We start from the raw sequence: 24,317 nt of genomic DNA, 5'->3' as shown, positions 1-24,317 counted from the left end.
CCGCCATGGCCGTGACCCTCAGCTGCCGCGGCCGTCCATGGCTGTAATTTTGGAGGTCGTGCCATCTTCTTTCTTCTACCTTTTTCCCTTTTTCCTATTTCTCTTGCCTTTCTCTGCTGAGGATGTTGCCTCCCCTGCAAGAGACTACTTAATCTGCAGGGCGACGAGTTGCAGGCTCGGGTCTGACATCCGAGCCTAGTGGCCTGCGGGGCAGCGAGTTGGAGCGGCGCGTTGGCCATGCCCTTACGTGGACCGATCACGATGTTCCCTTGATCCCCACACTATAGGCCAGTTGCGCAGTTCGCTGCACGACTGAAACCCCGTCTACTTTTGGGACGTTTGAGTGCAGCGCAGCCAAACCGCCAACCCACCACCGACACTCATACCCCACCGTGCACTAGGGCCCACCAGTCGGCAACGTGGTTCGAACCACCCGACCTGCTTCTCCCCACCCCACTCCCACATTCCCCCATGCCGGCGACTCCCCGCCCCTCTCGCCTACTAATGGCCGCCGGATCTCGCCGCCCGCACCGCCGCAAATGAAGCGCCGCCACCTCCCGCCGGTCCTCCTACTCCTGCTCCTCTCCCTCTCCTTCCGCCGCCGCATTCTCCACCCCCAACAACCGCGCTCCCCGGCGGGGGATCCACTGCTCCGTCGCCTCGCCGCGGCGGAAGGCTCCGAAGTCGACCAGGTCCTCGCCGACGCCGCCGCGCTCCTCGTCAATGGCTCCATATCCACCTTCCCGAGCTTCGGCAACCGCCAGCGCCTACTCTACCTCCGCCTCCCCTACGTCCGCCCCTCCGGCGGCCCGCCGCGCCCGAGGACCGTCTCCCGCCTCCGCGTCCCCGTCTCAACCCTCCCATCCGACGGATCCCTCCTAGCGTCCTTCCGCGCGTCCCTCCGCTCCTTCCTCGCCGGCCACCACCGCCGCCGCCACAACGTGGCCAGCGTCATGCGCGACCTCCCCGGCCTCCTGGGCCGCCGCTTCCCGACCTGCGCCGTCGTCGGCAACAGCGGCGCGCTCCTCGGCTCCGGCCGCGGGCCGCAGATCGACGCGCACGACCTAGTCATCCGCCTCAACAACGCGCGCGTCGCCGGCTTCTCCCCCGACGTCGGCGCCAGGACCTCCCTCTCCTTCGTCAACTCCAACATCCTCCACCTCTGCGCGGCCCGCGCCGCCGCCACGGCCGCCGGCTGCGGCTGCCACCCGTACGGCCCCGCCGTGCCCATGGCCATGTACGTCTGCCAGCCCGCGCACCTCCTCGACGCCGTCGTCTGCAACGCCACCGCCACCGCGGCCTCCCCGTTCCGCCTCCTCCTCACCGACGCGCGCCTCGACGCCCTCGCCGCGCGCATCGCCAAGTACTACTCGCTCCGCCGCTTCCTGGCCCACACCGGCGGGCCCGCCAGCAACTGGACCAGCAAGCACGACGAGAGGTACTTCCACTACTCGTCCGGGATGCAGGCCGTGGTCATGGCGCTCGGGGTGTGCGACCAGGTCAGCCTCTTCGGGTTCGGGAAGCCGGCCGGGGCCAAGCACCATTACCACACCAACCAGAAGAAGGAGCTCGACCTGCACGACTACGCCGCGGAGTACGATTTCTACCGCGACCTCCAGGCGCGGCCGGAGACGGTGCCGTTCCTCGACGAGGCCCGAGGCTTCACGCTGCCGCCGGTCAGGTTGAACTGGTGAGGTGCCTTAACTTAACTACGTACACTAATGTGTTGTTGTAAAATTGTTGTTACACTTGACTGGTTGATACAAATGGGGTCAATTAGTCGAGACAGAATTGTAAATTTTTTGGGAATGAAAAGGAAAGTCTCATCGGAAATTGTAAGCAGAAATGTAGCCCAGCTTTGTGGTCAGAATCAGATGGTTCAAATCATTGGAGTTTGCAGGTAATTCTTTGAACCAATATAATTTTTTTGTTTTGGAGTATGACTAGATAACCACGTCCAAAGCATTATGGTTGCTGCACTGTCAGCTCTCATAATAATCACTACCTGACGTTTACAAAGTTAACCTTTTTCAGTTTGGTAGCCTACCTTGTTTCTGCTTCTGAAAGTGATGCACCTATTTCTTTTGGCCAACAGTAGGCCGTAGCAGTCTTGCAGCTAAAAACCAGCAGCTGAAAAATGGTTCAGCACATAAAACATTCAAAAAGACGGGTGTGCAAAATAGTCCAGTGTGGTGCTAACGATTATAGGCTGTTTCAGCTGTTCTGTTAGTTTGCCATATGGCAGGAAACAGATTATCTTGTTGCTGCACTCTCATGTTGCATTAATATAACAGATTACAGGGTATGCTGTTTGTAATCTTTACCTTTCTTCTTAGATTCTTAGAGTAATCTTTCCCGCCAACGGAAGCCTGATATGACTTGTCAGTTGTCACATGCACATAGTATTTATATGGAAAATTTCCAATGTGTGAGAAATTATGGAGTAAATTACAAGGAACTGCCACAATTAGGACGAATTCGACGAGTCAGTATCAGTTTTGTTAATTTGTTCAAGTCTGTATTATCTCTGAGGCAGGAAGCAACAAATCAAGCAAAACTTTGATAAACAACGTATTAGCCGTCGCAGGCCCACTGTCATGGCCGGCGTGGCTTAACGGTCGTCGCCCCCCGTCCCGTTAAGACCGAGCTGTTCTGGAATCGAGGTGTTCCATGTCAAAAAAAAAAAAAAAAAAACAGTAGCGTTCCGCACACTAGTAGAGAAACCCCCTTAGTACCGGTTCCTACCTTTGGTACCGGTTCCTTACGAACCGGTACTAAAGGTGCCTCCACGTGGGCACGGGGGAGCCCGCGGGGCTGGAGACCTTTGGTACCGGTTCGTGTTTGTAACACGAAGCGGTACTAAAGGCTATTTCGTTAATTTTTTCCATTTATTTTCTAATTATTTTTCACTCCCTCTTTTTTTTTCCAGAATTTCTAGTATTTCCGTTAGTCTCTAACTACACTTAATCTTTAGTCAAATTACTTACCTGTGGTCAAACTTCTTGGTCGATCACCCATCCTCACACTACTCCAGCACTAGCACGCTTAACTTTCGAGTTCCTTCCCGTCTCACTTTCAAGTGGTTCACGCGCATGTTGTTGATAGTAGTATCATACCAACCCTATTAACATGTTGGTCGATGTCACACTTCTTTATTGTTTAAATTCCAAATAATTCTTTTAATAAACAAAAGTAATGATGTAATAATAAAGTTGAATAAATAAATAAAATTAACCTTTTAAATTTGTATTATTTTTATTATTTTTAGAAATTTTAATATTTTTTTTGCCAAACCTAAAACCTAAAAATTTGAAAATCTTATAATTTGCTAAAAGTAATAGTAATATTTTGGGATTCAAAAAATCTTATAATTATTAATTTTAATTTAAAAAAATAAAAAATATATAAAATTCTAAATTTCTAGAAAAAAACTAAAATCTTCCTCCTTTCATATTTTCATTTGGAATTTTGAGAATAAAAAAATTGGCTAACCGGGTAAACCCCGATGAATTCGGATGTAACTTTTTCCCACGATGCTTTTGATATATTATAAGTTTTTTTCCACGTCGTATGCAAAAGTTAATGCGGTTTTACCATTTTAAACTTTTTTTGTAAAAAAAGTCATCATTCGAATTTCTTAATTTCACCGAATAGTAGGTTGCATAACATACAAGAATCTCAAAATATTTTATTTTTTGAATTTTCTATTATTTTCATTTGTATTTTATAAAGCAAAAAAAGCCGATCCGGGGGGGGGGGGGGGGAGGTGCGTGGGGAGCAGCAAAACCTTTAGATATGCCCAAGAGGCAATAATAAAGTGGTTATTACATATCTTTACGTTTATGATAAATGTTTACATACCATGCTATAATTGTATTAACTGAAACATTGATACATGTGTGTTATGTGAACAACAAGGAGTCCCTAGTCAGCCTCTTGTATAACTAGCTTGTTAATTAATAGATGATCATGGTTTCGTGATCATGAACATTGGATGTTATTAATAACAAGGTTATGTCATTACATGAATGATATAATGGACACACCCAAATAAGCGTAACATAAAGATCACGTCATTAAGTTCAATTTGCTATAAGCTTTCGATACATAGTTATCTAGTCCTTCGACCATGAGATCATGTAAATCACTTATACCGGAAGGGTACTTTGATTACATCAAACGCCACTACGTAAATGAGTGGTTATAAAGGTGGGATTAAGGATTCGGAAAGTGTGAGTTGAGGAATATGGATCAAGAGTGGGATTTGTCCATCCCGATGACGGATAGATATACTCTGGACCCTCTCGGTGGAATGTCATCTGATTAGCTTGCAAGCTTGTGAATGGTTCATAAGAGATGACATGCCACGGTACGAGTAAAGAGTACTTGTCGGAGACGAGGTTGAACGAGGTATAGAGATACCGATGATGAAACCTCGGACAAGTAACATATCGCGTGACAAAGGGAATCGGTATCATATGTAAATGGTTCAATCGATCACTAAGTTATCGTTGAATGTGTGGGAGCCATTATGGATCTCCAGATCACGCTATTGGTTATTGGTCGGAGAAGAGTCTCAACCATGTCTGCATAGTTCAAGAACCTTAGGATGATATACTTAAGGTTCGATGTCGTTTTAAGTAGATATGGAATATGGAATGGAGTTCGAATGTTTGTTCGGAGTCTCGGGTGGGATCCAGGACATCACGAGGAGGTCCGGAATGGTCTGGAGAATAAGATTCATATATAGGAAGTCACTTTCCAAGTTTGGAAATGATCCGGTGCATTTATGGAAGGCGCTACAATGTTCTAGAACCTTCCGGAAGAAATCACCATGGAAGGTAGAGTCCCGGTTGGACCCCACCAACCCTAACCAGCCAACCAAGTGGGAGGGTGGAGTCCATGGTGGACTCCACCTCCTTGGCCGGCCAACAAGGGGGGAAGGGGAGAGTCCATGTCCCTCTAGGTTTCGTCCATAAGGCAGTTTTTCTGTTGGGGTCTTATTCGAAGACTTTGGGCAAACCCTTGGGGTTCCGCCTATATAATGAGGAGGAGAGGGAGGGGGCTGCCCAAGCCTTGGCCGCACCACCTAGGGCACCCCTGGCCGGCGCCCTAGCCACTCCCTCTCTCCAAACCCTAGCACACCTCCCTCCTCCACCTCTCTCCCGTAGTGTTTACGGCGAAGCTCTGCTGGAGATCTCCACCGCCACCGACACCACGCCGTCGTGCTGTCGGGATTCCGAGGAGGGTCTACTACTTCCGCTGCCCGCTGGAACGGGGAGAAGGACGTCGTCATCAACACCGAACGTGTGACCGAGTACGGAGGTGCTGCCCGATTGTGGCACCGTCAAGATCTTCTACGCGCTTTCGAAAGCGGCAAGTGATCGACTACAGCAACAACGAGATCTAATCTCGTAGGCTTTGGAAATCTTCGAGGGTTAGTCTCATGATCTTCTCGTTGCTACCATCTTCTAGATTGCATCTTGGCTTGTTATTCGTTCTTGCGGTAGGAATTTTTTTGTTTTCTATGCTACGAATCCCATCAGTGGTATCAGAGCCGTGTCTATACATAGATTGGTTGCACGAGTAGAACACAATTGTTTTGTGGGCGTTGATGCTTTGTTGTCTTTAGTTCGTGTACTTTGCATCTTGCGGCATGGTGCGATGAAGCGGACCGGGCTAACTTTACATGACTGATGTCTACTTTCCCCCTCCTTTCCTGTAGACATTGTTGGGCCTCCAAGAGCAGAGGTTTGTAGAACAGCAGCAAGTTTTCCCTTAAGTGGATCACCCAAGGTTTATCGAACTCAGGGAGGAAGAGGTCAAAGATATCCCTCTCATGCAACCCTGCAACCACAAAGCAAGAAGTCTCTTGTGTCCCCAACACACCTAATAGGTGCACTAGTTCGGCGAAGAGATAGTGAAATACAGGTGGTATGAATATATATGAGCAGTAGCAACGGTGCCAGAAAATAGCTTGCTGGCGTGTAGTTGATGGTGGTGGTATTGCAGATGAGTAGTAACACGGTGAAACAAGAACAAGCGTAGTAACGCAGCAGTATTTAGGAACAAGGCCTAGGGATTACACTTTCACTAGTGGACACTCTCAACATTGATCACATAACAGAATAGATAAATGCATACTCTACACTTTTGTTGGATGATGAACACATTGCGTAGGATTACACGAACCCTCAATGCCGGAGTTAACAAGCTCCACAATAATGCTCATATTTTAGTAACCTTTAGTGTAAGATAGATCAAAAGACTAAACCAAGTACTAGCATAGCATGCACACTGTCACCTTTATGCATATGTAGGAGGAATAGATCACATCAATATTATCATAGCAATAGTTAACTTCGCAATCTACAAGAGATCATGATCATAGCATAAACCAAGTACTAACACGGTGCACACACTGTCACCTTTACACACGTGCAGGAGGAATAGAACTACTTTAATAACATTGCTAGAGTAGCACATAGATAAATTGTGATACAAACTCATATGAATCTCAATCATGTAAAGCAGCTCATGAGATCATTGTATTGAAGTACATAGGAGAGAGATGAACCACATAGCTTCAGCGAAGCCCTCAGCCTCAGGGGTGAATTACTCCCTCCTCATCATGGGGGCAGCGATGGCGGTGAAGATGGCGGTGAAGACGGCGGTGGAGATGGCTCCGGGGGCAATTCCCCGTCCGGCAGGGTGCCGGAACAGAGAGTTCTGTCCCCCGAATTGGAGTTTCGCGATGGCGGCGGCGCCCCTGGAGTCTTTCTGGAGTTTCGTCAATTGGTGTCGAGGTTTTAGGTCACGACGACTTAAATAGGCGAAGAGTCGGAATCGGAGGGGGCCTGGGCTGCCCAGACCATAGGGGGGCGCGCCCCCCCCCTGGCCGCGCCGGGGTGTGGTCTGGTGGCCCTCTCCCCCTTCTCTGGCCCTTCTCGTGTGTTCTGGATGGTTCCGGGAAAAATAGGAACCTGGGCGTTGATTTCGTCCGATTCCGAGAATATTTCGTTACTAGGATTTCTGAAACCAAAAACAGCAGAAAACAGCAACTGGCCTCTCGGCATCTCGTCAATAGGTTAGTTCCGGAAAACGCATAAAAATGATATAAAGTGTGAACAAAACATGTTGGTATTGTCATAAAACAAGCATGGAACATCGGAAATTATAGATACATTGGAGACATATCAGCATCCCCAAGCTTAGTTCCTACTCGTCCTCGAGTAGGTAAACGATAAAAGATAATTTCTGAGGTGACATGCTACCAACATAATCTTAATCATACCATTGTAAAGCATATGAGATGAATGCAGCGATTCGAAACAATGTAAATGCAATGAGTAAACAATTGAATCATATAGCAAAGACTTTTCATGAATAGTACTTTCGAGACAAGCATCAATAAGTCTTGCATAAGAGTTACTCATAAAACAATAAATTCTTAGTAAAGGTATTGAAGCAACACTATGGAAGATTAAGTTTCAGCGGTTGCTTTCAACTTGTAACATGTATATCTCAGGGATAGTTGTCAATGCAAAGCAATATAACAAGTGCAATAAGCAAGTATGTAAGAATCAATGCACAGTTCACACAAATGTTTGCTTCTTGAGGTAGAGAGAAATAGGTGAACTAACTCAACAATAAAAGTAAAAGAATGGTCCTTCAAAGAGGAAAGCATCGATTGCTATATTTGTGCTAGAGCTTTGGTTTTGAAAACATATAGAGAGCATAAAAAGTAAAATTTTGAGAGGTGTTTGTTGTTGTCAACGAATGGTAATGGGTACACTAACTACCTTGCCAACCGGACTTCCAAGAGCGGCTCCCATGAATTATTTTATTTTTGGGTGGCACTCCTTCCAACCTTTCTTTCACAAACCATGGCTAACCGAATCCTCGGGTGCCTACCAACAATCTCATACCATGAAGGAGTGCCTTTTTATTTTAGTTTTATTATGATGACACTCCTCCCAACCTTTGCTTACACAAGCCATGGCTAACCGAATCCTTCGGGTGCCGTCCAACAATCACATACCATGGAGGAGTGTCTATTTTTGTTAATTAATTTGGGACTGGGAATCCCATTGCCAGCTCTTTTTGCAAAATTATTGGATAAGCGGATGTGCCACTAGTCCATATGAGAGTCCGTCAAAAGTAAATGACAAGGTTGAAAGCTAAACACCACATACTTCCTCATGAGCTATAAAACATTGACACAAATCAGAGGTGATAAATTTTGAATTGTTTAAAGGTAGCACTCAAGCAATTTACTTTGGAATGGCAGGAAATACCACATAGTAGGTAGGTATGGTGGACACAAATGGCATAGTGGTTGGCTCAAGGATTTTGGATGCATGAGAAGTATTCCCTCTCGATACAAGGCTTAGGCTAGCAAGGTTGTTTGAAGCAAACACAAGTATAAACTGGTACAGCAAAACTCACATAAAAGACATATTACAAGCATTATAAGACTATACATCGTCTTCCTTGTTGTTCAAACACCTCACTAGAAAATATCTAGACTCTAGAGAAACCACTCATGCAAACCAAATTTTAACAAGCTCTATGTATTTCTTCACTAATAGGTGCAAAGTATATGATGCAAGAGCTTAAACAAGAGCACAACAATTGCCAAGTATCACATTACCCAAGACATTATAGCAATTACTACATGTAGCATTTTCCAATTCCAACCATATAACAATTAACGAAGCAGTTTCAACCTTCGCCAAGAATATTATGAACTAAGAACACATGTGTTCATACGAACCAGCGGAGCGTGTCTCTCTCCCACACAAGCATTTATTCAAACAAAAACAAAAACAAGAAACATACAGACGCTCCAAGCAAAGCACATAAGATGTGATGGAATAAAAATATAGTTTCAGAGGAGGAACCTGATAATGTTGTCGATGAAGAAGGGGATGCCTTGGGCATCCCCAAGCTTAGACGCTTGAGTCTTCTTAGAATATGCAGGGGTGAACCACCGGGGCATCCCCAAGCTTAGAGCTTTCACTCTTCTTGATCATAGTATATCATCCTCCTCTCTTGACCCTTGAAAACTTCCTTCACACCAAACTTCTCATAAACTTCATTAGAGGGGTTAGTACATAATCAAAAACTCACATGTTCAGAGGTGACACAATCATTCTTAACACTTCTGGACATTGCTCAAAGCTACTGGAAGGTAATGGAACAAAGAAATCCACCCAACACAGCGAAAGGAGCAATGCGAAATAAAAGGCAGAATCTGTCAAAATAGAACAGTCCGTAAAGACGAATTTTTAATAAATACTTCCGTTGCTCAGATCAGAAAACTCAAAACTAATGAAAGTTGCGTACATATCTGAGGAACACGCACGTAAATTGGCATATTTTTCTGATTTTTCTACAGAGAGAAAATCCCAGATTCGTGACAAATAGAAATCTGTTTCTACGCAGAAATCCAAATCTAGTATCAACCTTCGATTAGAGGCTTCACTTGGCACAACCAAACACGAAACTAAGATAAGGAGAGGTTGCTACAGTAGTAAACAACTTCCAAGACACAAAATAAAAACAAATTACTGTAGCAAAATAACACATGGGTTATCTCCCAAGAAGTTCTTTCTTTATAGCCATTAAGATGGGCTCAGCAGTTTTAATAAACCATTCGCGGGAAATAGTATTTGAAGCAAAAGAGAGCTTCAAGAGGAAAATTCAAAACAAATTTAAGTCTAACATGCTTCCTATGAAGAGGAATCTTGTACACAAATGAATTCATGAAGAACAAAGTGACAAGCATAAGAGGATAAAACACGAGCAACTTCAAGATTCTCAACATAAAGAGGGGAAACTTAATATTATTAAGATGCATATAACCATATTTCCCTCTCTCATAATAACTTTCAGTAGCATCATTGATGAAATCCACAATATACCCATCACTTAAAACATTCTTATCATGGTTCATATGCATAGAAGTATCATTAAATTTGGCATAAGAAGAGTTATTCTCATTAATAGTAATTGGAGCAAGATTATTATCAAGAATTTGAACATGGTAAACAAGTTGCCTATTAAGGGAATTGTTTTTGGTAATCCAATCATGACTATGACAAGTTTCATAAGGATAATTAGAACCTACATCATAGCATTCTTTATAATAATCATTAGAGATCGGAGGCATAGTGTCATCATAAGAAATAGAATAGTTATCCTTCACAATCGGTTTATCTGTGTCCACACCATTATTGTTATTAGAAGGAGATGTATCAAGAACATAATGACCAGTAGCTAAAGGATTTGCAAACACCTCTTCCCCAAGCTTAGAGCTTTCTATATCATTATGGGAGGAAGCATGGATAGCACTGACACTATGGCAATTATTATCATCATCATTTTCAGAATCAATTTCCCAGAGATTTGCAATATCAAAAGTGGTGTGCTCATTCAAATCATGATTGCTAATGTATGTAAAGGGCATAGGAAGATCATCATATTCAGATTCATTATTACGATAATCATTAGGAGCAACATACTTACGGTTACCTATTGTTATCTCATATACGCGGGGATATGATGTTACCTCTTTCTTTTTATTCCCCTTCTTCTTCTTCTTCTTCTTCTTCGTTCCCTTCTTCTTCTTCTCTTCCTTCTCCTCGTTCCCTTCTTTAGGTGGAAGAGGCTTGAAGGGTGGCTTGTCCGCATAACCTGATTTACTTTCAGAAACAATAGAAGAAACTTGGGAGAATCCCTCCTTTTCATTAATTAGTTGAAAACACACAGCAGTCCTATCATATTTTGGCAAGGTGTCATCTTCTAAGATATTTTGTATGTAAGTATTTGTATGGCTATTATCAATGCAATAAGAAAAACACCCATGCAGGACATCATCAATATCAAGATCACTCATATGTAACAAAGAGATTTTTCTCGACAATTCTTCACACCCCAAAAATAAAGTAAGTTCATCATGCTGATTAGGAGTAATTTCATCATCACAATACAAATTTGCAGCACTCATTGGGTTTAATATATCACTGGAGGAGCATTGAAAATTAAAATGACCCACTTCATGGCAAACTTCACAAATAAAAGGATAGAGGGCACAAACTTTTTTACCAAGATCATCTAGAGCCCTAAACCACTTTCTAGTTTTTTCATTAGCATGATGGATACAATATTCATCTTTGATTTGATTAATTCCACAAGGTCTATGTATTCCACAAAAATTAACATGCTTATAGGAAATAGCATTCTTAGGAGTTTGAGCATGCTTATTGCAATAATTAACAACAATTTCATTCTTCATGCAAGCCTCTTTAAAAGGTTCATGATACTTATCAAAATTATTTTTAGGTAATTCAAAATGAGAAGCAAAGGCTTTATAAAGATTTGCAGCAACTTGAGAGTCAAGACCATAAGTAGCACTCATATTTCGAAATTTATCGGTATCCATAAAAGCTTCAATGCATTCATAATCATAATTTATACCTGACTCTTTACCTTTGTCGTTCTCCCATCCTTCAGCGTTGTCCTCAATCCGATCAAGAAGATCCCACCTAGCTTCAATCTCCTTGCTTGTGAAAGATCCCTCCGAACAGGCATCCAGATAGTCCTTGTGTTGTCCTGAAAGTCTCGCATAAAAATTATTAACAATAACATTACGGGGGAGCTCATGAATGGGACATTTGAGCATTAGTGATTTCAATCTCCCCCATGCTTGAGAAATACTCTCTCCATCACGAGGATAAAAGTTATAAATATAATTCCTATCAATATGCACTTCATGCGGAGGATAAAATTTAGAATAAAAGAGAGATGCAATTTCCTCCCAACCAAGAGAATGCCTATTCTCCAACAATTTATACCAATGCGCTGCTTTACCAGACAGCAAAACAGAGAATAGCTTCTTCCTCACTTCATCCATAGAGATACCTGCACACTTGAATAACCCACATAATTCGTGCAAAAACAGTAAATGATTTCTAGGATGGACAGTTCCATCCCCTTTATAGTGGTTGTCCATAACACGTTCAATAATTTTCATGGGTATTTTATACGGAATACTTTCAGCAGGTGGTTTTAAAATATCAGAAGCATTATTAGAGTTATCGCATATGGGAGATAAAGCATTATCAGAACAAATTTTCTCCCCTAAAGATGGGAAGCTAAAAAGACCACAAAAACTAGCTTCCCCAAGCTTAGACTTCTTCATAGCATTAGCAGTAATTGCATTCATACTAATAACATCGCTACTAGCATGCAAATAAGGTTCCATAGGTTTTTTAATTTTCGCATCAAACAATTCTAAATCAGGAAAAAGATTAAAAAGCTCACTAATTTTTTTGTTGTTTTCCATTATGCCTAACTAGTGTAAACAAGAAACAAAAAGTTGCAATTGCAGGATCTAAAGGAAATAGCTTCGAGCACAAACACAATGGCGCCAGAAAAGTACTTTACCTGGAACCGGAGTATGAGTGCCTTTTACCTTTCCTCCCCGGCAACGGCGCCAGAAAAGTGCTTGATGTCTACTTTCCCCCTCCTTTCCTGTAGACAGTGTTGGGCCTCCAAGAGCAGAGGTTTGTAGAACAGCAGCAAGTTTTCCCTTAAGTGGATCACCCAAGGTTTATCGAACTCAGGGAGGAAGAGGTCAAAGATATCCCTCTCATGCAACCCTGCAACCACAAAGCAAGAAGTCTCTTGTGTCCCCAACACACCTAATAGGTGCACTAGTTCGGCGAAGAGATAGTGAAATACAGGTGGTATGAATATATATGAGCAGTAGCAACGGTGCCAGAAAATAGCTTGCTGGCGTGTAGTTGATGGTGGTGGTATTGCAGCAGTAGTAACACAGTGAAACAGTAAACAAGCGTAGTAACGCAGCGGTATTTAGGAACAAGGCCTAGGGATTACACTTTCACTAGTGGACACTCTCAACATTGATCACATAACAGAATAGATAAATGCATACTCTACACTTTTGTTGGATGATGAACACATTGCGTAGGATTACACGAACCCTCAATGCCGGAGTTAACAAGCTCCACAATAATGCTCATATTTTAGTAACCTTTAGTGTAAGATAGATCAAAAGACTAAACCAAGTACTAGCATAGCATGCACACTGTCACCTTTATGCATATGTAGGAGGAATAGATCACATCAATATTATCATAGCAATAGTTAACTTCGCAATCTACAAGAGATCATGATCATAGCATAAACCAAGTACTAACACGGTGCACACACTGTCACCTTTACACACGTGCAGGAGGAATAGAACTACTTTAATAACATTGCTAGAGTAGCACATAGATAAATTGTGATACAAACTCATATGAATCTCAATCATGTAAAGCAGCTCATGAGATCATTGTATTGAAGTACATAGGAGAGAGATGAACCACATAGCTTCAGCGAAGCCCTCAGCCTCAGGGGTGAATTACTCCCTCCTCATCATGGGGGCAGCGATGGCGGTGAAGATGGCGGTGAAGACGGCGGTGGAGATGGCTCCGGGGGCAATTCCCCGTCCGGCAGGGTGCCGGAACAGAGAGTTCTGTCCCCCGAATTGGAGTTTCGCGATGGCGGCGGCGCCCCTGGAGTCTTTCTGGAGTTTCGTCAATTGGTGTCGAGGTTTTAGGTCACGACGACTTAAATAGGCGAAGAGTCGGAGTCGGAGGGGGCCTGGGCTGCCCAGACCATAGGGGGGCGCGCCCCCCCCTGGCCGCGCCGGGGTGTGGTCTGGTGGCCCTCTCCCCCTTCTCTGGCCCTTCTCGTGTGTTCTGGATGGTTCCGGGAAAAATAGGAACCTGGCGTTGATTTCGTCCGATTCCGAGAATATTTCGTTACTAGGATTTCTGAAACCAAAAACAGCAGAAAACAGCAACTGGCCTCTCGGCATCTCGTCAATAGGTTAGTTCCGGAAAACGCATAAAAATGATATAAAGTGTGAACAAAACATGTTGGTATTGTCATAAAACAAGCATGGAACATCGGAAATTATAGATACATTGGAGACGTATCAATGACCGCGTTCATGAGACTTGCTCCACGCTCGACATGCAACTTGTATTGCATAAGTGGCTTTGCGGGTGTCTGTCTCTCTCACCATAGTGAAGATTCAATTTACTCTTTCTATTGACAACACTAGTATCACCGTTGTGGTTCATGTTCGTAGGTAGATTGGATCTTACTCAAAAACCCTAAACCACGTAAAATATGCAAACCAAATTAGAGGCGTCTAACTTGTTTTGCAGGGTTTGGTGATGTGATATGGCCATGATGTGATGATGAATATGTATGAGATGATCATTATTGTATTATAGCAACCGGCAGGAGCCTTATGGTTGTCTTTATATTTCATGTAATAGTATTATTTCAAAGTAGTTGTAATAGTTGTTACATGTGGTGAACAACCATGAAAACGGCGCCATGGACCTTGACGCTACGCCGACGATGATGGAGATCATGCCCGTTGATGGTGGAGATCATGTCCGTGCTTTGGAGATGAAGATCAAAGGCGCACAGACTAAAGGGCCATATCATATCACATATGAATTGCATGTGATGTTAATCCTTTATGCATCTTATCTTGCTTAGATCGCGATGGTAGCATTATAAGATGATCCCTCAAATTAATATCAAGATAATAAAGTGTTCTCCCCTCGTATGCACCGTTGCTACAGTTCGTCGTTTTGAAGCATCTCGTGATGATCGGATGTGATAGATTCTACGTTCACATACAACGGGTGTAAGCCATGTTGCATACGCGGAAATACTTGGGTTTGCTTGACGAGCCTAGCATGTACAGACATGGCCTCGGAACACAGGAAACCGAAAGGTTGAACACGAGTCATATGGATGATATGATCAACATGTTGATGTTCACCATTGAAGCTACATCATCTCACGTGATGATCGGTTTTGGTGTAGTGGATATGGATCGTGTACCACTAAACAACTATGAGAGATGTTGTATTAAGTGAGAGTTCATTAGTAATTAGATTAAAACATGAACTAATTATCATGAACATAGTCTGAATAGTATTTTGAATTAAATTTGTAGAATTGGCATCCGTTATCTACCATGCGCTAGTCTTGTAATTGAGATAGAAATACTGTTAAGTCTAACAAGAAACTTTACGGACTGGTACCGTATTGTTAAAGAATTAAGAAATAATTAAGTCTTATTGCAAACTTTTAGTAAACCTCACATTGCTGATTCAAAGAACAATGGTTTCAATTAGTACCCAAAATCATCTTGTCTTCGTGAAATTTGAAGTTCAAATCCGTTTGAAAAGCAAGGAGCTGGAAATTTTGTTTTCAGAAATAAGCAAGGTATGAGATATATGTGATATCTAAAACCTTATTGCAAGATGATAGAATATAATTTAGTGAGACTACATGAACTCATAAGTTTTATGGGAATGTACGAAGGTTTAAGACGTCAGGCGTCCCAATCCTCCAACTAAGTTGGGCACTAACGATATTCGCATATCCATGAAGTGATCGTCCTTAGTATGCACCGTTGCTAAGACTCGTCGTTTCGAAGCATCTCGCGATGATCGGATGTTATAAATTCTACGTGTGCATATAACGGGTGCAAGACAGATTTGCACATGCGAATACTAAGGTTAAACTTTACGAGCCTAGCATGTACAAACATGGTCTCGGAAAGTCTTCATGATGGATAAAATTATGAGTGAAATTGTTCATCATATTACAAAGTTACTAATAGTGAAATCTGGAACACTTGTCATATGATGATCAACTTCAAAGTAAGAACCTCAAGATTATTGGTATTTGACCAATGGACCTAGAAGTTATTGAAGGTGAAGTGTTTTCTGAGAATGAGGAAAGCTAAAAGAGAAACTACATAAGATATTTTGGCAGAAAGAAAGAAAAGACTAGAAAGTCTAGCTCGGGTATATATAGATGATATACGTGTTATGGATGTATTCCTTGTTTGGCCACATAATGAAATTCTTGGGTATTTGTACCAGATTGGTTGGTATGAGATGTCATACAATACAACGCAATACAAGAATACGATGGCCTAAGTGATTGACAAGGAATATGGTAATAATGCACGGCTAGAACATAATAAAGTGTTATTATGTTTGTCGTTGGCATTACCTAGCCCTTAGGATTTATAATAAAGAACTTAATAATTGTTATTTTGCTTTGGTCAAATGAAAACAATGAGTTGTTCAAATTATGACCTTACTCCATGTACGATGGATAAGTTATTATAAATCTTAATGGTGAAACACACATACATAACACTGACGCTAAAATGCCATAAGGCAAATGATTTGAATTCCACTTATTTGTGGAACCGCCATTTAGGTCATGTTAGAAAGGAACGCATGACGGAAATCAATGCAAATGGATTTTTGGAGTCATTTGATTTTTGAATCATTTGGCGCTTGCAAATCTCTTCTAAAGTGAATGACTGAAATACCGTTCATAGGCCAAGAGTTGAACGGGCAACTAACTTAGTGGAAACATACATGATGATGTATATGGTTCACTGGACATAGTTGTGTGCGGGAGATTCTTCTACTTCATGAAAACTTCCAACAATGAATTGAGTATATATATGTGGATATATTCGATAAGGAAGAAGTTTGAAATATTTGAATGGATTCAAATAAATTTCAGCATGAAGTGGAAATCATCGTAATAGAAAAGTCAAATATCTATGATTGGATCATGGTGAAAATATTTGAATTACGAGTTTTAGCGAACATCTAATAGAGTTATGAAATTGTTCTACAACTCACGTTTCTTGGAGTATCATAGTGATGATAGAGTATCCGAGAGACGTATCCAAACCTTGTTGGATTAATGATGAGATGATATAATTTGATGCCATTATATTTTGTGGATTATGCTTTAGAGACTACCGCTTTTACACTGAATAGAGCATCATCACAATCCGTTGAAATGACACCATACGAGTTATGGCATGGGTATAAACCCTATTAGTCCTTTCTTAAATTTTTGGTATGCATAGCATAAGTAAATAAGTTTACAACCAAAATCGGATAAATGTCTTTGTTGGTTATCCCAGAGATTTGATTGGGAATTCTTTCCACTATGGAGACAAAGACAAAAGTGTTTGTCAATGTTTCTTATTTCCAAGAAATTTTTTCTAGTGAAGTATTTGAGTGGGAGGACAATAGAACTTGATAAGGTTTATGAACCTGAGCATGATCAGAGTAGCGCAGCATCGGAAATGGTTCCGGAAGCGGCCACGAAGATCATAGCTCCCATTTCTACAAAGTGTTATAGTCATGGAGATCAAAGTACCTATTGAACCTTATAGATATGGTTTACTTTGTGATCAAATAAATGATTTGTGGACAAATGATTGGTTTTTGAACAATGATAAACCAACTACATACAAAGAAGTTATGATGGGCCCTGACTCCGTTAAAATGGCTAAGCGCCATGAAATCCAAGATAGATGAATACTTTTTGAAAGTAAATGGATCTATAAGATTGATGGAATTGGATGTAATATCCTTGAAGAAGCTCGACTTGTCGAAAAGTTGTTTACGACAAAGTTCAAAGAGTTGACTACGATAAGATTAGATCTTCCGTAGCGATGCTTATAGTCTATGTGGATTATTCTAGTAATCGCTACATATTTCTTTTATGAGATATGCTAGTAGGATGGCAAAATACATTACTTAACAGAAGTGTGTATTAAAGGTGTATACAAGATAAAACCAAGAGTTTTGCTGGTCCATGGAATAATAGATAGGTATACAAACTTCAATTGGATGAAGTGAGTATCGCGGAGTTGGAATCTTCCCCAGATGAAATAGTCAAAGAGTTTTTGATTTCATCAGAAACGATTAAGATGCTTGCATTTGCAAGAAATAAAGTGGGAGCGCGGAGACATAATTGTAATACTTTATGTAGATGACATATCGTTGATTATAAATAATGTAATTATATAATTGATTAAAAAGGTTTCATTGAGTATTAACTTCAATGAAAAGATATGAACTAAAACATATTTAGTGTCAAGATCTATGAAGATAGATTAAAACACATAATAAGTTTAAGTTAAAGTACATAGGATAAATATTGAAGTAGTTCAAAATAAAATATAAGAAGGTGTTCTTTTCCATATGAAGGTTTAACAAGACTTGAGTGTATTTGACACTCGATGAGTAAAAACACATGAGTGATTTTAGATCACGAATAATATGTACAAAATCAGATGTCCTGTGCTCTAAAAAGTTAGGATCATATACCAGAATGATTCATGTGATGATCATTGGACAAACAGTAAGAATATCCCTGAGTGCTTTAGAAGAACCAAGGATATATATAGTTTTGTATGGGGTAATGACAAGCAAATCGTTGTAAGGTGTTACACCGATATTTGATTGGTCACATATAAAAATGAATTTCAAATCTCAATTAGGCTAAGTGTTGTTTAAAAGGTAGCACAATGAGCTAGAAGATATCTATGCTAGATTTAGATGAGTTCTAAATATTGTGACGGATTCTACAAACGAAAGCAGAGTATGTCATTGTTCTGACAATGACTGAGGATGTTAAGTCGAAAAGTTCTTTGAGAACTTGGTGTAGTTCTGATAGTGTCAGAACTTTGAAGCTATATTGTGTGTGACAATGTTAGTGACATATTTCAGACCGCGGAATTAAGGTTCCACCAGAAGACCAAACATATTTAATGCCGACTCATTTGGAAAATGAGTGATGCGTTGAGACGCAAAATGAACTGCAAAATGCATACGTTTCTGAGCATGTCAGATCCGTTGACTGAAACCTCTCCCGTGAGCAAAACATGATAAGCACGAGAAGGCCAAGGTGTTATATCCTTACAAATGTAAACTAGATTATTGACTCTAGTGCAAGTGGGAGACTGTTGGAGATATTCCCAAGAGGCAATAATAAAGTGGTTATTATATATCTTTATGTTTATGATAAATGTTTACATACCATGCTATAATTGTATTAACCGAAACATTGATACATGTGTGTTATGTGAACAACAAGGAGTCCCTAGTAAGACTCTTGTATATCTAGCTTGTTAATTAATAGATGATCATGGTTTCGTGATCATGAACATTGGATGTTATTAATAACAAGGTTATGTTATTACATGAATGATATAATGGACACACCCAAATAAGCGTAGCATAAAGATCACGTCATTAAGTTTAATTTGCTATAAGCTTTCGATACATAGTTACCTAGTCCTTCGACCATGAGATCATGTAAATCACTTATACCGGAAGGGTACTTTGATTACATCAAACTCCACTGCGTAAATAGGTAGTTATAAAGGTGGGATTAAGTATTCGGAAAGTGTGAGATGAGGAATATGGATCAAGGGTGGGATTTGTCCATCCCGATAACGGATAGATATACTCTGGGCCCTCTCGGTGGAATGTCGTCTGATTAGCTTGCAAGCATGTGAATGGTTCACAAGAGATGAAATGCCACGGTACGAGTAAAGAGTACTTGTCGGAGACGAGGTTGAACGAGGTATAGAGATACCAATGATCAAACCTCGGACAAGTAACATATCGCGTGACAAAGGGAATCGGTATCGTATGTAAATGGTTCAATCGATCACTATGTTATCGTTGAATGTGTGGGAGCCATTATGGATATCCATATCCCGCTATTGGTTATTGGTCAGAGAAGAGTCTCAACCATGTCTGTATAGTTCACGAACCGTAGGGTGACACACTTAAGGTTTGATGTCGTTTTAAGTAGATATGGAATATGGAATGGAGTTCGAATGTTTGTTCGGAGTCTCGGGTGGGATCCAGGACATCACGAGGAGGTCCGGAATGGTCCGGAGAATAAGATTCATATATAGCAAGTCACTTTCCAAGTTTGGAAATGATCCGGTGCATTTATGGAAGGCGCTAGAATGTTCTAGAACCTTCCAGAAGAAATCACCATGGAAGGTGGAGTCCCGGTTGGATTCCACCAACCCTAACCAGCCAACCAAGTGGGAGGGTGGAGTCCATGGTGGACTCCACCTCCTTGGCCGGCCAACAAGGGGGGAAGGGGAGAGTCCATGTCCCTCTAGGTTTCGTCCATAAGGCAGTTTTTCTGTTGGGGTCTTATTCGAAGACTTTGGGCAAACCCTTGGGGTTCCACCTATATAATGAGGAGGAGAGGGAGGGGGCTGCCCAAGCCTTGGCCGCACCACCTAGGGCACCCCTGGCCTGCGCCCTAGCCACTCCCTCTCTCCAAACCCTAGCACACCTCCCTCCTCCACCTCTCTCCCGTAGTGCTTACGGCGAAGCTCTGCTGGAGATCTCCACCGCCACCGACACTACGCCGTCGTGCTTTCGGGATTCCGAGGAGGATCTACTACTTCTGCTGCCCGCTGGAACGGGGAGAAGGACGTCGTCATCAACACCGAACGTGTGACCGCGTACGGAGGTGCTGCCCGATTGTGGCACCGTCAAGATCTTCTACGCGCTTTCGAAAGCGGCAAGTGATCGACTACAGTAACAACGAGATCTAATCTCGTAGGCTTTAGAAATCTTCGAGGGTTAGTCTCATGATCTTCTCGTTGCTACCATTTTCTAGATTGCATCTTGGCTTGTTATTCGTTCTTGCGGTAGGAAATTTTTTGTTTTCTATGCTACGAATCCCATCAACGCCAACCCTTTAACAGCGGTTCGTGACACGAATCGGTACTAAAGGTCCCACACGAACCGGTACTAAAGGTTGCCGGCGGCCTGGGCAGTGCAACCGGTACTAATGCACCCTTTAGTACCGGTTCGTAAGGAAACTGGTACAAAAGACCTGGACGGAAGCACCTTTTTCTACTAGTGGCGCCTCACCTCACTTTGATTATGGTTGCTCAATTGCTCTGCTCTTTTCCAACCCAGTAGCGTTCAAAGGGAATGAGCCTGAATCAACTTCAAAGGGTGGTGGAAGGTTGCATAAAGGAACATAACGCATTGAGATGAGTCATGGTGGTGCTCAGCTAGGGGAGAAAACAGAGGTGTTGGTGTGTGTTAACTGAAAATACGTGTTGGTCAATTTGAGTTAACTGAATACATTCTGAGATTCAGACAAAAGTTAAGTACAAGCCAATTCCGAATATTTGATGGGGTAATAAGACCGATTGAAAAAAATGGTGCATACTATTTAGTTGAAGTACAACTCGAGTAGTGCTCTAGCACAATACTCGTACATTACTAATTTAAACTTAATAAGCTACACAAGCAGCATCCATACAACATCCTATACAACACAATACCAACACACCGGTATCAGGTACCCACATCTGAAGCATACAGATCACACAACGGACGCGCTTGAATAGTTCCAACCAAGACACAACACAGAGTAGCACAAGGTATCAAGCCAAGTCCGCCAGGAGAGAAGTATGAAGACGTCGAATGGCTCCCATTGTCTTGTGATTGGGCTACGGTCTGTCAACCGAAGGAGTTCAGAGGATTGGAAATCCTTAAGAGGTCGTTTGGTATCCATCATTTGAGCCTGGAATCCTGGAATTCATTTTAAAATTCCATAGGTGGGCTGTTTGGTTGCCACAGAATTGGGCCATCATTTCATTTAGGAAATCCAGCAAAATGATGCCATGTGTAGTCACAATTCCGAGCTGAAACCTGTCATTTACAATTCCTGTGGCAACCAAACAAATTCAATATTGAATTCTACTGTCAATTACAATTCCTGTGGCAACCAAACAAGTGTCAATTTCTGGAATTACAATGTAAATGAAATGAATACATGTATTCATTTCAAAATGCTACAAATGAAATGAAAACCTGGCTTCCAAACGACTCCTAATATCAGACACATCAACATTGCCCTGATGCCGCGGGAGGGAGCGCGCATTGCTAATCAGAAGGCAAAGTACACAGAATTCTGAAGCTTCACAGCCACGTACATCTCCACATGAATGCTATATCGTATATACTACTTGACTACTTGAGAGTTGCAAGTCAGACAGGAGTATACACAGGAGTATACAGACACTAGGTCACTGGCATCATGCTACTGCTTGGGCACCTCGATCGGAAGAAGGTCGGCATGGGAAGCATGCTCGGCTCCGGCGAGGCGAAGAAACTCGATCCACAGAACACGGAATACATGCCCGGCAACGTTGGAATCACCGTCGTTGCCTCGTCCTCCTGCGTCTGCTTGCCACCGATCTCCCGCTCCACCTGCTCGCTCGTCCAGCTCTGGGCGTCGGCCAGTGCCGAGCGAGCCTTCTTGTGCGTGTCCCAGCGATCGGTGGAAGACGCGCGGCTGGGCAGGCGCTGCTTGTTGCTGTCCCACTTCTCGCACAATGTGTTGCTTCCCCGGCTCGACGACGACGACGTGCTGTTGCTTTGGATCTTCTTGTTTATGTCCCAGCGCTCGCAGGAGGATGCACGCCCTGGACTTGAGCTGCCGCACGACGATGCTGGGCTCCTGGGTATCTTGTGCGCGCCCCACCTCTCGACAGAGTCAGCGCGGCCGGGCTTGGGCTCGGAGGCGAAGGAAGACGGCAGGATGATGAGGCACGGCGTGGTCGTTCTCCTCGGCGGGGTCGGGAGCAGACCCGGTAGAAGCGCTGCGGCAGCCTTGGCCATTGCTCGATCAACCGACGCCATCTTCGATCTTCTACTGTGTCCGAGATGCTCAAGCGCGCTGGGAGAGAGATGTGCTTCGCCGAGGACGATGATGTGCTGTGAGATTGAATCGGGCATGCATTTATTGATTGCCAGCCCGTAGAAATGGGACGCCGTCTCGGACTCGGTATCGACTATCGAGCACTGCAAATTGAAACGGCCTTCACCTGACTGTAACTCCGAAGCGTACTCCATCTCGGATTGAGCTTTTTGTGTGAGAAAATTAGAAAAAAATCGGATCATGCAAGTCATAACGTACTCTCTCTCCGTCTCCGTCTCGGTAGTCCGTACTCGTCCATGGCAGTGGCAGCGGCGAGAGACTCCCACGTCCAAATGTCGCCATGTTTGTGAATTCACAAGCTACACCGTCACACTGTCCAATTGATAAAATTGAAAGACTCAGACCACGGGTTCTAAGGCATCTCCAATGGCACGATCCATTTGGGCTTTTGCTCCGGTGTCCCCTCTCTAAACTTTGCTCTATTTAGACGGCTAGGATCTCCTGATACTCCTTCGTGGGTTGACTTAACGTATGTGTTTGCTTCATGGGCAACATGTACGGGATGGGATGAGATAAAATATGTTTAATTAACGATTAATAGAAAAGAATAAGTATGGCATTAACACATCGGTTAATATGTAATTAACGGGTCATTTTCCCTTCGTGGCAGAGGCCGGACCTAGCGGGGCCGCCGCCTACCAGTGCCTAGCAAGGTCACTGCCCGCACGTATTTAGTGAAGCCGTTTCTGTTGATTGGGTGTCGCGCAGACGTAGCAAGCTCGCTGCTCGCCACGCCATAGAGGCCGCCGCCGCTGAGCTAGGGAGCCACATTGAAAATCAAGCCCGCCGCTCACTGCACCCTGGAGGCCGCCGACGCCGAGCTGCGGAGCCACGCGGAAAAGCAAGCCCACCGCTCGCCGTGACATGGTGGCCGCCGTCGCCGAGCTGGGGAGCCACACATATGACGGTGGCAGGTGTCGGAGTCGCGTCGACGGCCATGGATTCTCAGGCGGCTAGTGAGATTAATCATGAAATTTGCGGATCATATGGTCTCAGAAATATTCGGCTTTGGGGATGGGATCATCCATATTTTCTGGTCACAAACCAAACGCACGTTTAGCCCCTTTAAGTTCGTTGGGAGGGGGGGACATTGAAGCACGCCTCATCCATTTGGCCGGGACGCATCTGTTTGTCAGTCATAGGTACAACTCAGTGGGGCGATCCATTTTGTGACAATGCCCGTTTTTCTATTTGCTCGACTAAATCCCAGTCCATTCTACCTACGGACATGCGCGCTAACCTATCGTACGTCGAGGGGTCACCACATTGGGACCACTGGTTCGAATGGGAGCACAACATGATGTGCCAGACCTTTTTCGCCTCTATGTGTTTGTGTTGAAGGAGGAGGCCGATGCCGAGGCCTTGGATCTGCCACCATTAGTGGCAACGAATCGACTCATCGAGGCGTCGGAGCTGCACAAGGTCGGCTAGTGGCCAGAACTACCTGATGTGCTCCGCCAGACCGCTCTAGAGGCGGCGACATCTGCGGATGAGAGGGAGGTTGCTCTGGAGGCGACCCCCCCCCCCCCCCCCGCCCACGCGACTCCAAATTGGCATCCTCCGGCTCCGGCAACGGCCCAAACCCCCCCCCCCCACCCCCCCAAATTGGC

General features: G+C 43.4%; 1 protein-coding gene across 1 annotated transcript; it reads left to right on the top strand.

The window, feature by feature from the left end:
• The first annotated feature begins 391 nt into the window (after positions 1–391).
• On the top strand, positions 392–1,887 carry LOC127299811 (sialyltransferase-like protein 2). Its single transcript, XM_051329857.2, has one exon. It carries the CDS (start codon positions 540–542, stop codon positions 1,692–1,694), a length of 1,155 nt encoding a protein of 384 aa, XP_051185817.1. The 5' UTR covers positions 392–539; the 3' UTR covers positions 1,695–1,887.
• Positions 1,888–24,317: the final 22,430 nt, after the last annotated feature.

This window comes from Lolium perenne, chromosome 5 (assembly GCF_019359855.2).
Source record: "Lolium perenne isolate Kyuss_39 chromosome 5, Kyuss_2.0, whole genome shotgun sequence".
NCBI classification, from domain to species: Eukaryota; Viridiplantae; Streptophyta; class Magnoliopsida; order Poales; family Poaceae; genus Lolium; species Lolium perenne.
Note: the sequence above shows the minus strand (reverse complement) of the source record. Positions and strands in the feature narration are given on the sequence as shown.